Source organism: Rhinoraja longicauda, chromosome 5 (genome assembly GCF_053455715.1).
Source record: "Rhinoraja longicauda isolate Sanriku21f chromosome 5, sRhiLon1.1, whole genome shotgun sequence".
In the NCBI taxonomy this organism is placed as follows: domain Eukaryota; kingdom Metazoa; phylum Chordata; class Chondrichthyes; order Rajiformes; family Arhynchobatidae; genus Rhinoraja; species Rhinoraja longicauda.
This window is the reverse complement of record NC_135957.1, coordinates 77284745-77299104: the sequence shown is the minus strand read 5'-3', so window position 1 is coordinate 77299104 and position 14360 is coordinate 77284745. Positions and strand designations below refer to the sequence as shown.

At 45.3% G+C, this 14360-nt stretch overlaps 1 protein-coding gene across 2 annotated transcripts in view; it reads right to left on the bottom strand.

Annotated features, from left to right (window-relative positions):
* phip (PHIP subunit of CUL4-Ring ligase complex) overlaps nt 1–14360 on the bottom strand; it is a 205731-nt gene that overhangs the window by 115394 nt on the left and 75977 nt on the right. For both annotated transcript variants that reach the window (XM_078399830.1, XM_078399831.1), the window contains exon 8: nt 1179–1400. In XM_078399830.1, coding sequence (XP_078255956.1) covers nt 1179–1400 — 222 coding nt within the window. The remainder of the gene's footprint in view (nt 1–1178; nt 1401–14360) is intronic.

The following is a 14360-nucleotide window of genomic DNA, read 5'->3' as shown; positions in this document are numbered from 1 at the left end:
GCTTTCTTTGTGTGTAAAAAAAACAGAAATGCTGGAAGAACTCAGTTGAGCAGTCTCTGTGGACATTGCTCAGCAAGGCAGGCTGCATTAAAAAAAACAGTGATGGAATAACTCAGCAGGTTAGGCAGCATCTCTGGAGAACATTTTTGATGACTTTTTGGGTCCGGACCCCTGTTCAGAATGACCTCTGTGTTCAGAATTGGGGATATGAAAGTTCTGATAAAATGGCTCAATTTAAATCATTATCACTGTCTTCATAAACTAATAAAAATGAACTGCAAATAAATGCTGGTTTATACCAAAGATGGACACAAAATGCTGGAGTAACTCAGCGAATGAGGCAGCATCTCTGGAGAAGATGGATCGATGATGTTTCGTTGGGGACCCTTCTTCAGCCTCTGAAGAACTCCGAGGATAGTCTATTCCCGACCCGAAATGTCACCAAACCAGCTTCTCTGAAAATGTGTAGGGACGAACTGCAGATGTTGGTTTACATCGAAGACAGACACAAAAATCTGGAGTAATTCAGCAGGTAAGGCAGCATCTCTGGAGAAAAGGAATAGTTGACGTTTCACGTCGTGTTTGAAGAAGGGTCTCGACCCGAAACGTCACCTATTCCTTTTCTCCAGAGATGCTGCCTGACCCGCTGAGTTACTCCAGCATTTTGTGTCTGTTTTCTCCAGAGATGCTGCCTGACCTGCTGAGTTACTCCAGCATTTTGTGTCTGTTTTCCCCAGAGAAGCTGCCTGACCCACTGAGTTACTCCAGCATTTTGTGTCTGTTTTCTCCAGAGATGCTGCCTGACCCGCTGAGTTACTCCAGCATTTTGTGTCTGTTTTCTCCAGAGATGCTGCCTGACCTGCTGAGTTACTCCAGCATTTTGTGTCTGTTTTCCCCAGAGAAGCTGCCTGACCCACTGAGTTACTCCAGCATTTTGTGTGTTTTCTCCAGAGATGCTGCCTGACCCGCTGAGTTACTCCAGCATTTTGTGTCCGTTTCCTCCAGAGAAGCTGCCTGACCCACTGAGTTACTCCGGCATTTTGTGTCTGTTTTCTCCAGAGATGCTGCCTGACCCGCTGAGTTACTCCGGCATTTTGTGTCTGTTTTCTCCACATATGCTGCATTACACATATTTAGTTTATTACTTAAATAATTATACCGTCAGGGGTTCTCTTTACCTGCAAGGATGTGATAGACGCAGTGTGGCCCTGTAGAACTGCTAAAGGTGCACATGTACGGAGGCACCAGACTCGGATGATTTTATCACAGCTGCCTGCAGCAATCATGGTGTTTTCATAGTTCACTGCCATGTCCGAGATTTCAGCAGAATGCCCACGCAAGGTTGCCAGAAGCCGGCCATCGTCCGTGGTCCAGATCTTCACCAGACAATCATCAGATCCCTGTGCAATGATTCAGAGAATCAGTTTAGCCTGATAGTCCATTTATAGCAACATTAGTATAATGTACCGATTTATCCATTTAGTTACCCTTTACTTCAATGCCATAATTTGTGTTTCATATCGCAGTTAAAAACAGCCATAAATGAATTCACTCTTTTGATAGAGTACAATGGTTTATACTGTACAGGTCAGGTTGAAAACTGGGGTTGATTCATCAATTGATTTTCAAAGTACATTTCAAAGAACTTCTTGAATGAATGAATGAATGAATGAATAAGTTTATTGGCCAAGTATGTGCATATACAAGGAATGTGCCTTGGTGCTCCGCTCACAAATGACAACACAAACATACAGTTAACAATCAAGAATAAAGCATAAACACATCAAAACAATAAGGATACAACATTACAGTCTAAACATGTGGGTGAAAATAAACCAAAACAAAAAAGAGACTACAGACTTTGGTTATTGAGTAGAACCACTACTCGTGGACAAAATCTGTTTTTATGTCTGGCTGTGGCTGCTTTGACAGTCCGGAGCCACCTTCATTCTTAACATTCAAAGCTAATATGTAGCAATTTTGTTAATTACATTCATAGAGTCATAATTTGGTTTAGTTTATTGTCACGTGTACCAAGGTACAGTGAAAAGCTTTTGTTGCGCACTAACTGGTCAGCGGATTACAATCGTGCCATTCACAGTCTACAGATATAGAGTCATACTGCATGGAAACAGCCTTTTGGCCCAATTCGCCGATGCCGACCAAAATGCCTTATCTAAACTAGTCCCATTTGCATGCGTTTAGCCCATATTCCTCTAAACCTTTCCTATTCCTGTCATAAAGGTATCCCATATGTCACAGAATCATCTAACTCTAAGATTACAGTATAAAAAGAAATAGTATATTCATTATGCCCATAGTTGCAAGAATAGACATATCAGCCCTAATCTCCTTCTCAGTGTTTTGCATTCAGTAAAATATCACAACCTGCAGAACCAGTATTGGAAACTTAGTGATATCCACATTGGACGACAAATGTGCAGGAAGGAACTGCAGATGCTGGTTTATCCCGAAGAGACACAAAATGCTGGAGTAACTCAGCGGGTCAGGCAACATCTCTGGAGAAAAGGAATAGGTGATGTTTCGGGTACGAAGAAAGGCTCCGACCCAAAACGTGAGTCTGAAGAAAGGTTCCGACCAAAAACGTCACCTATTCCTTTTCTTCAGGGATGCAGCCTGACCCACTCAATTACTCCAGCACCTAGTGTCTATCTTGAACTACAGATGTGTAGCTGTTAAAGATTTCACAATGTAGCATCATATCTCAGTCGTGATAAGTGCAATATCCATGAGAGTTTGAATATTAATAATGTTTTAAAAAGTGCCATATTTATTTGAGAAACTTTTCCCAGCACAACTCAAACCAAACATTATTGGAGGCCTCTCCTGGGTTGGCTGCTTGAAAGAACCATATAATTAGACCCACACTGCATGCTTTCCTTGCAGAAATCTTTTTCCTTGCAAGGACATTCCTAATTCCATGCTAGCTGGTTATTAAATTTGGACGCAGTACCCTTCCATTCACGACTCCACTACAGTAGGCTGGGTAAAACATCTGAGAAAAATGGGGTTAGTGCATTTAAGGGTGGTAAAGTACAGAATTTGCCCAACCAGAACTTGGTGCTGAAAGTCAGGTCAATTCACGTTCAAGTCAGGAACCTGGCTAGATTTGGGTTTATTATTGTCATGTGTACTGAGGTACAGTGAAAAACTTTGTTTTGCATGCTATCCAAACAGATCAGATATACCATACATCAATACAATCAAGTCAAACTCAAGTACAATAGATAGAACAAAGGGGAAGATACAGAGTGCAGAATACAGTGTTCAGCATTGTAGCACATCAGCTTCACAGAGAGTCCAATGTCCACAATGGTGTCAAGGTGAATCGGACAGTACCCTAGCCTATGGTTGAACAGTTCAGAAGCCTGATAACAAAGGAGAATAAGCTGCTCCTGAGTCTGGTGGCACGCATTTTCAAACTTCTGTACCTTCTGCCGTACTGGAGCTGGGAGAAGAAGGAATGACTAGGGTGTGACAAGTCTGGCTCCACTGTGCTTTCAAAATATTTATTGAGAGAATTTTTGCTCTCTGTACAAGCTAACTGGTCATGTACACAGTGCATTCGTGTTCTTTCAACTTGTGTATTAGTCTCTGATTAACACCTATGAAATGAGAAACATTTCGGAAAAAAAATAGCTCAATAGCATGCACATATTAATGTGATGAACGATATTTTGCCTTCACGAATAGGCCTTTAAAAATAGCACACTGAGCAATAACTACCCTGTCAGAAGCAAGAAGTCTAAAGTAATTGATTGATTAAATGATCCTTTACTCCTCGACAAGGTGACAGAACAAATCTTATCATACCACATCGAAAAGAAAATTCTGGACAATTCATACCACATAATCTTAATTCTCAAAATGTCTGCATTTATTATTATTATTGACCTATTTAAAGCATCAAATGGTACAGTCCACTGCCATTAAATCAAAATAGTTTCTGCTTGGAAAACTATCAAATCATTTAACAATATAAACTAAACAGTTTAACTAAAAATAGAGAGGAGAATCTTGTTTCCACATTTCCCATTCAAGTTGGTACACAATTCAAATTACGCTAATTTTAGTAAAGTACTAGACCAAGTGGACCCGTTGGGTCCAAACCTCTCCTGCATTGGTGCAGCACCCCCTCCTCCCCTTCACCCGATCCCCTCACCCCCCCATCCCTTTCACCCCTCCCTCTCCCCATCCCCTTCACCCTTCCCTCACCCCCCATCCTCTTCACCCCTCCCTCACCCCCAACCCCCCCCCCAATTCCCCCTCCCCCTATCCCCCCTCCCCATCACCCCTCTCCCTCCCCTCCCCCTCGGCCCAACCGTGGAGCCGTTGCCGGGCGGGGAGTGCCTCCGTGGCCGTGTGCCAGCAAGGGGGGAGAGGGGATTGGGGGGGGGGGGGGGAAAGAGTTTTAGTAGTATGAATACTAGACAACGTGGACCCATTGGGCCCATTCCTCGTGGAGGGGGGACAGGGAAGGGGAGAGGGTGTGACTGAGTGAGCCCTGAACCCAAAGCCTCTCCTGTATCGGTGTAGCACCCTCAACCCCCCCACTCAATCCCCCTTATCCCCCCACTGACCCACTCCATCCCCCCCTACCCCACCCCCACCTGCCCCTCCCCCCCCCGCCAGCTCTTCCTCCACTCTCATTCCCCCCTCCCCACCCCTATACCCACTCCCCTCGCCCCCATCACCCTCCCCTCACCCCCACCACCCTCCCTTCCCCCGTCCCCCACTCACTCTGCCCACACCCCACTCTCCTCCCCAACCCACAACCTGCCGTCCTCCCCAGCCCGTCTCTCTCCTACCCCCACTCTCTCCTCCCCCCACCCTCCCTCTCCTCCCCGACCCCCTCCCTCTCCTCCCCCCACCCTCCCCCTCCCCCTCCTCCCCGACCCCCTCCCCCTCCGACCCCCCCACCCTCCCCCTCCCCGACCCCCTGGCTCTCCGACCCCCACCCTCTTCCTCCTCCCCGACCCCCCTCCCCAACCACTCTCTCCTCCCCCCACCCCCACTCTGAATACATTGCAGTAAAGTATTCAGCAAGGTCCCTCATGGTCAGCTGGCCCAGACGATTAAGGCACATGGAAGCCACAGAGAAGTGGTAATTTTATTCAAAACTGGCTTAGCCACATAATTTAGAGGTTGGTGGTGCAGAAGTGTTATTGTGACTAGAGGTCTGTGAATAGTTGTGTCCCTCAGGACTCAGTGCGGGGACCTATGTGGTTTGTGCTATGTACATATGATTTGGACTAAAATTTTGATGGACCGATCATTAAATTTGCAGACAACACAACAATTGGCAGACGTGTGGACAATGAGGAAGGTTGTCAAAGGATGCAGACCCATTAGAAATCTGGGCAGAGAAATGGCAGTTGGAATTTATCCAGATGCGTGAGATGTTCCACTTTGGGACGATTAATTTATATATTAAATGGCAGGACCCATCAGAGCATTGACGTACAGAGAGATCTTAGGTGCAAATGCACGATTCCCTGAAGGTGGCAACACAATTAGATACGGTGGTAAAGATGGTGCATAGCCTATTTGCCCTCATTGATCAAGGCCAGTGTAAATCTAAACCTTTCCTATCCATGTACCTGTCCAAATGTCTTTTAAATGTTGTTATAGTACCTGCTTCAACTACCTTCTCTGGCAGCTGGTTCCATATATCAACCATCCACTGTGTGAATAAGTTACCCCTCAGGTTCTGGAGCGACTTTCAGTCTTGAAAGTTACCCTTTCAAGACTGGAGCGACTAGGCTTGTATACACTAGAATTTAGAAGGATGAGAGGGGATCTTATCGAAATGTATAAGATTATTAAGGGGTTGAGTTTTAGATTTTTTTTAGTGATACAGCGCGGAAACAGGCACTTCGGCCCACCGAGTCCGCGCCGCCCAGCGATCCCCGCACACTAACACTATCCTACACACACTAGGGACAATTTTTACATATTACCCAGTCAATTAACCTACATACCTGTACGTGTTTGGAGTGTGGGAGGAAACCGAAGATCTCGGAGAAAACCCACGCAGGTCACGGGGAGAACGTACAAACTCCGTACAGACGGCGCCCGTAGTCAGGATCGAACCTGAGTCTCCAGCGCTGCATTCGCTGTAAGGCAGCAACTCTACCGCTGCGCCACCGTGCCGTAGGACAAGTTAGAGGCAGGAAACATGTTCCCAATGTTGGGGGAGTCCAGAACCAGGGGCCACAGTTTAAGAATAAAGGGTCGGCCATTTAGAACGGAGACGAGGAAAAACATTTTCAGTCAGAGAGTTGTGAATCTGTGGAATTCTCTGCCTTAGAAGGCAGTGGAGGCCAATTCTCTGAATGTATTCAAGAGAGAGCTAGATAGAGCTCTGAAGGATAGCAGAGTCAGGGGCTATGGGGAGAAGGCAGGAACGGGGTACTGATTGAGAATGATCAGCCATGATCACATTGAATGGCGGTGCTGGCTTGAAGGGCCAAATGGCCTACTCCTGCACCTATTGTCTATTGTTCCTATTAAATATTTCTCCTCTCACCTAAAACCTATGGTTCTTGATTCCCCTACTCTGGGTAAAAGACTATGCATTCACCCTATCTATTTCCCTCAGGATCTTATACACCTCCATAAGATCATCTCTCATCCTTCTGCGCTCCAAGGAATAAAGTCTTAGCCTGTCCAGCCTCTTCCTCTAGTTCATACCCTCAATGCAGCATCCTAGTAAATCTTCCCTGCATTCTTTGTAGCTTAATAACATACTTTTTATTGGAGGGTGACCGAAAACATTTTTAATTCTAGGCCGTCAAGAGACTGAGGGATGATATTTAAGGTAAAAGGGGTAAAGTTTAAAGGCGATGCGTGAGATAAGTTTTTTTTGCACAGCGTGGTAGATGCCTGAAAAATGTCGTTGGGGAAATGGTGAAGGCAGATAGGATGGCAACATTTATGATTCATTTAGACAGCAATTAAACAGGCAGGAGATAGTGGTATATGGATCACATGCAGGCAGATGTGATTAATTTGAAATGGCATCATGGTCGGCAGAGTCATTGTGGGCAAAAGGCCTGCCCTTATAGTAGTGTACTGTTCCATGTTCTATTTTACAGGTACTAAAATTATTATTTGATTGCATCTATCCACGACTAACGCCCAATACTTTAATCCATCCACAGGCCACACACAAAACTATCATTTAGCTACTATTATTGCACTATTATTGTTTGGTTTTGTTTGTGTACATATGTGCGTGTGTGTGTATTTGTGAAAATGTATATATATATATACACACACACTGAACTTTTTTTTCTCTCTCGTTTGTTATATCGTTTACAGTGCACTATGTTCACATATTCTGTTGTGCTGCTGCAGGTAAGAATTTCATTGTTCTATCTGGGACATGCGACACTAAAACACTCTTGGCTCTCTAGACTCTTGACCACCGTCACCAGGCTGACAAACGGGACATCTCAACCTGAAACGTCACCTGTTCCTTTTCTCCAGAGGTGATTGATGCCTGACCTGCTGAACTGCACCAGCTTTTTGTGTCTAATTTCCAGTGTGCAGTCTATTTTACCACTCCACATATAGCCAAGATTTTTGGCGGTGCATATGTTTTAATATACATTTGGCTGTCATATGGTGACCACATTTAGAAATTCTTCAATATATACACCTTCAATACTGTGACCTGCAGGTGCCATGGTAGGTTAGGTTTGAGAGCTTTAGTTGGATTGGAACACTCTGGCAAGCCTCATGTCAGTGGTAGGAAAGATACTGAAGGAGATCCTTCAGGATAGGATTTACTCCCTTTGGAAGATTACGGAGACAGCCTGGCTTTGTACATGGCAGATCATGTCTTACTAACTTGATTCAGTTTTTTTGAGAGGTTGACAAAGATGATTGATGACAAAGTAGGACTGTGGATATTGTTTACATGTATTTTAGTAAGGCATTTGATAAATGTCCCCCATGGTAGACTGATCTGGAAGATTAAGATGCATGTGCTACACAGTGCCTTGTATGAATTCAGAACTGGCTTACTATTAGAAAACAGAGGGTTGCAGTGGATGGATGTCTATGACCAGTGGAGATCCACAGGGGTCCTTGTTGTGGTCTCTGTTGTTTGTGATGTATATAAATATCTTGGATATGAATGCAGATGGGTTGGTTAGCAAGTTTGCAGGTAGCACAAAGTTGTTGGCGTTACGGACTGTGAAGAAGGCCGCCTAAGTATACAGCGAGATAGAGGACAGCTACAGAAAAGGGTGGAGAAATAACAGATGGAGTTTAATCCAAACAAGTGTGAGGTGCTGCACTTTGACAATAGACAATAGATAATAGGTATTTATTCACAAAATGCTGGAGTAACTCGGCAGGTCAGGCAGCATCTCGGGAGAGAAGGAATGGGTGACGTTTCAGGTCGAGACCCTTCTTCAGACTGAAGAAGGGTCTCGACCCGAAACGTCACCCATTCCTTCTCTCCCGAGATGCTGCCTGACCTGCTGAGTTACTCCAGCATTTTGTGAATAAATACCTTCGATTTGAACCAGCATCTGCAGTTATTTTCTTATACCAATAGATAATAGGTGCAAAAGTAGGCCATTCGGCCCTTCGTGCCCTTTGGGAGATTGAAAGACAATAGACAATAGGTGCAGGAGGAGGTCATTCGGCCCTTCGAGCCAGCACCACCATTCAATGTGATCATGGCTGATCATTCTCAATCAGTACCCCGTTCCTGCCTTCTCCCCATACCCCCTGACTCCGCTATCCTTAAGAGCTCTATCTAGCTCTCTCTTGAATGCATTCAGAGAATTGGCCTCCACTGCCTTCTGAGGCAGAGAATTCCACGGGGAAAGTATACGGTTAATGGATCGAACCTTTATAACACTAAAGTACAAAGGGATCTTGGTGTCCAAGACTATAGCTGCCTGAAAGTGGCAACACAAATAGATAGAATGGAAAAGAAGTCATATGGTATGTTGCCTTCATAGGGTGGGACACCGAGTATAAGAGTCAGGAAGTCATTATGCAGCTTTAAGGGACTTTGGTTAGGCCCTATTCGGAGTATAGTGAGGATGTGGAGGTGACCCGCAACATCGTCATCATTCTCCCTCTTCATTGGCGCCCAGCGAGGAGACTAGCAGCTTGGAGGAGTCATCGCCAATGTTACTTCCCTGGGTCAGGACACATTCACCCCAACTGCAATGTCCAGCCCACAACTTAGATATTTTAATGTTCTGCATATTATCCCGCGGACAAGACCACCATTCCTATTGTAATCCGCCGTCTCCATAACTTTACACCAATGCCCTTCTCCCCCCAGCTTCATGGAGAGGGTCCCATGCCTGAATTATTATTATGTGACCTCTGTTGGTCCGGCAAGGCTCTGGACCAAGGGTGCCAGAAAATCAGTGGTGGACCTGTACATAGTTCCCTGAAAGTGGCAGAGTGGTTGAATAAGATGGTGAAGAAGGTTTTTGACATGCTGGTCCTCATCGGTCAGGGAATTGAGTGTAGAGGTTGGGCGTTATGATATAGTTGTACGGATGTTGGTGAGGCCATACTTGGAGTATTGTGTTTGGTTTTGGTCACCTTGCTATAGGAAAGTGTCATCACAAAATGCTGGAATAACTCAGCAGGTCAGGCAGCATCTCTGGAGAGAAGGAATGGGTGACGTTTCAGGTCAAGACCCTTCTTCAGGCTGATGTCAGGGGGGGGGAGGGACAAAGAAAGGATATAGGTGGAGACAGGAAGACAGTGGGAGAACTGGGAAGGGGGACAATAGACAATAGACAATAGGTGCAGGAGTTGGCCATTCGGCCCTTCGAGCCATCACATCCATTCAATGTGATCATGGCTGATAATTCTCAATCAGTACCCCGTTCCTGCCTCCTCCCCATACCCCCTGACTCCGCTATCCTTAAGAGTTCCATCTAGCTCTCTCTTGAATGCATTCAGAGAATTGGCCTCCACTGCCTTCTGAGACAGTGAATTCCACAGATTTACAACTCTCATCTCCGTTCTAAATGGCCTACCCCTTATTCTTAAACTGTGGCCCCTGGTTCTGGAAAGGCAGGGAAGAGAGGGACAGAGGAACTATCGAAAGTTGGAGAAGTTAATGTTCATACCGCTGGGCTGCAAGCTGCCCAAGCGAAATATGAGGTGCTATTCCTCCAATTTGTGGTGGGCCTCACTATGGTACTGGAGGAGGCCCATGACAGAAAGGTCAGACTGGGAGTGGGAGGGGGAGTTGAAGTGCTCAGCCACCGGGAGATCAGGTTGGTTAAGGTGGACTGAGCGAAGGTGTTGAGCGAAACAATCGCCAAGCCTGCGTTTGGTCTCGCCGATGTAGAGAAGTTGACATCTGGAACAGCGGATAAAATAGATGAGGTTGGAGGAGGTGCAGGTGAACCTCTGTCTCACCTAGAAAGACAGTTTAGGTCCTTGGATGGAGTCGAGAGGGGAGGTACAGGGACAGGTGTTGCATCTCCTGCGGTTGCAGGGGAAAGTGCCTGGGGAGGGGATGGTTTGGGTAGGAAGGGACGAGTGGACCAGAGAGTTACAGAGGGAACGGTCTCTGCGGAACGCAGAAAGGGGAGGGGGAGATGTGGCCAGTAGTGGGGTCCCGTTGGAGGTGACGGAAATGTTGGAGGATAATTTGTTGGATACGCTGGCTGATGGGGTGGAAGGTGAGGACGAGGGGGATTCTGTCCTTGTTACGAATGGGGGGAGGGGGAGCAAGAGCGGAGCTGTGGGATATAGAGGAGGCCCTACTGAGAGCCTCATCCGAAGCCCCGTTTTGCTAAAGTATGAGGATATCTCCGAAGCCCTAGTGTGAAACACTTCATCCTGGGCGCAGATGTGGCGTAGACGGAGGAATTGGAAGTAGGGGATAGACTTTTTGCAGGAGACAGGGTGGGAAGAAGTGTAGTCCAGATAGCTGTGGGAGTCAGTAGGTTTGTAGTAGATGTCAGTCATTAGTCTGTCTCCGGTGAGGGAGATTGTGAGGTCCAGAAACGGGAGGGAGATGTCGGAGATGGTCCAAGTATATTTAACAGCAGGATGGAATTTAGTGGTGAAATGTATGAAGTCAGTGGGTTCTGCATGGGTACAAGAGGTAGCACCAATGCAGTCGTCAATGTAGCGGAGGTAGTGTTCGGGGATGTGGCCTGTGTACATCTGGAACAGGGATTGTTCAACGTACCCGACAAAGAGGCAGGCATAGCTAGGGCCCATGCGAGTGCCCATAGCTACGCCTCGGGTTTGGAGGAAGTGGGAGGAGTCAAAGGAGAAGTTGCTGAGGGTAAGAACCAGCTCTGCTAGGCAGAGGAGAGTGTTAGTAGATGGAGATTGGCTGGTTCTATGGTCGAGGAAGAAACGGAGGGCTTCAAGACTGCTATAGGAAAGATGTCATTAAGCTGGGAGTGTACAGCAAGACTCGAAGGCCTGAGCTGCAGAGATAGATTGGGCAGGCTAGGACTTTTAACCTTGGAGTGCAAGAGGCTAAGGGGTGATCATATAGAGGTGTATAAAATAATGAATGGGATAGATAAGGTGAATACATATAGTCTTTTCCTCAGGTTGGGGAAAAAAGAAATAGATGACATAATTTATGTTCGAGGGGAAAGATTTAATAGGAACCTGAGTGACAGCTTTTTCACAGAGGGCTGTGTGTATATGAAACAAGTAGTTGAGGCAGGTGCAATAACATTACTATCTGCTTCCATGCTGTATGACTCTAATGATAAACGGTTTATTTGGATTAATACTTTTGTCAATCTAACATAATGTCTTACAATTTGTGAAATAATCAGTCGGCAAATGAAGGACACACACACACACAAAATTAAAAACCAAAACAATCACTGACTATTACGTCTGAAGAGCAACATTATAAAAATTGTTCATTTTAAATTGCAATAAAACATAAACATTAACATCGAATTAACTTTTGCAAATTACTGAAAAGTAATTTGGGAACAGTTTAACATCTCGAATAAAATGCTAAACTTGGGGTCAGCTGCTCTCACTGGTAAATATAAGAAATACCATTGATTTCCAAGTAGACATGCCCCTACTGAGCTCGTCAATATGTATTCTGAATAAGCTTTGCTAGAAAAAGACGATGTAGTCTTCATGGGAGTGCTACTTGTGTGAATGGGCTGTGTGAAAAGTTATAATGCTTCAAAATCATTTCATTGGCAATAAAATTAAATGGGACGTCCTTAAAGGAATATGATATGAATATGCTTTTTACTTTGTGACACTATTTTGCCCAAGTATCCATTAACTGTGCATTGTCTACGCAGAATTAATTGTGCCGGATTTAATTTATCAAATGAATACATTATAAGTTCATAAGGAATGGGAGTAGAATAAGGCCATTCGGCCCATCAAGTCTACTCTGCCATTCAATCATGGCTGATCTATCGTTCCCTCCTCATCCCATTCTCCTGCCTTTTCCCCATAACCCCTGACATCCGTACTAATCAAGAATCTATGCACCTCTGCCTTAAAAATATCCATTGACTTGGCCCCCACAGCCTTCTGTGGTAAAGAATTCCACAGATTCACCATCCTTTGACTAAAGAAGTTCCTCCTCATCTCCTTCTTAAAGGAACGCCCTTTAATTCTGAGGCTATGACCTCTCGTCCTAGACTCTCCTACTAGTTCTGATTCCCGGCGTGCAGCGAGAAGCTCCCCTGGCGTGTTGTGCGTGGCGAGCTGTTGTCCCGGCGTGCCGCGGCGGTTAGCAAACCGCAGGCCTCGCTTGACTGCCGTATAAAAGGGTTCCCACGCAGAGAAGGAAGGCCGGTGAACCACGGGCATACCCAAACAGCAGGCCTGACTTGATCGCCGTGGAAACAAGAGCCTGCCCGGAGAGGGAAGGCCGGCGAACCCCTGTAGACCAGGAATTGGAGAGGAGGATAAAGGGGGGGGGGGGGGGTGGAGTCGGGGACGGACTAACTGGGGGATTGTACTAATGTATGGTGATAATCCTGTTGATCTGTATGCAACAAAAAAAAAATCGCTGATCCTTGGTATGTGTGATAATTATCAAATTAATACATTTAGATCATGGATAAGATAATGGAACTACAATTTTTAAATTGTCTCATTTACTAAAGTGGTATATTACCATACTCAATACTCCCTTTCTTAACCTACAAGCATTTTTTTTTAATTACATGATTAAAAATAAAATTCATCAATCCGACCAGAACTGGAAGGTTTAATAAATATTGCCCGGAAATTCTGATTACACCTTTAAATGCTCAAAGACTCTACGTTATGCTGGTTTAAAAAGTAGCCAAAATTGTTAAAGAGAAACACATCTATGTATAAAATCATGAGGGGGATAGATCGGGTGGACGCACAGAGTGGACAGAACCGAGAACCAGATGGCACAGGTTGAAGGTGAGGGGGGGAAAAGATTTTATAGGAATCTGAGGATTAACCTTTTCACACAAAGGGTGGTGGGTGTATGGAACGAGCTGCCGGAGGAGGTAGTTGAGTAATGGAAAATCCTAATGTTTAAGAAGCAATTAGGCAGATCTGCTATTATCATGCAAGGAAAATGCTTATCTTGCAATTGCTGTACGGCAAATAATCGGTTTAAATTTTTTTTTAATGTTGGTCTCTTAATGCATTGGGATTATCACACACATGCTGCTGTGGCACGGTGGCGCAGTAGGCAGAGTCGCTGCCTCACAGTGCCAGAGACTCGAGTTCGAACCTGACCTCGGGTGCTATCTGTGTGATGTTTGCACGTTCTCCCTGTGACCTGGGATTCTCCCGGGAGCTCCGGTTTCCTCCCACATCCCAAAGATGCGTGGGTTTGTAGGTTAATTGACCGCTGTAAATTGCCCCGAGTGTGCAGGGAGTGGATGGGAAAGTGGGATAACCCAGAACTAGTGTGAACTGCTGATCAAGGGCCAGCGTGGACTCGGTGAGTCAAAGACCTTGTTTCCGCGCTGTATGTCTAAGTGCTATCTAGGATTTCGCTGAAATCATACCTGGCAGAATCTATAGTAAGATTTACTTTCCTTCTTGGCAATCCAAAGTAAGTTCCTCAACTGACTCCTAGGATAAAGGAACTGTCTTGCAAGTTACAATTGAGCAGAATGTACCTTGTGAGGAATAATTGAGCAGTGTGTGTATTGAGAAGAACGAGAGGAGATTTCATTGAAACATGGTTTAACATAAGTATGTTGATGTAGTGAAGGAATCCAGTATTTAAGGGCGTAGTCTCAAAAATAAAGGACTTACAACCTTAGTCAGTGATGAAGAGGAATATCTCCTCCAATTGGACCCATGGTTCAGCTCTGTTTTTTGGCATCAGGGTCAAA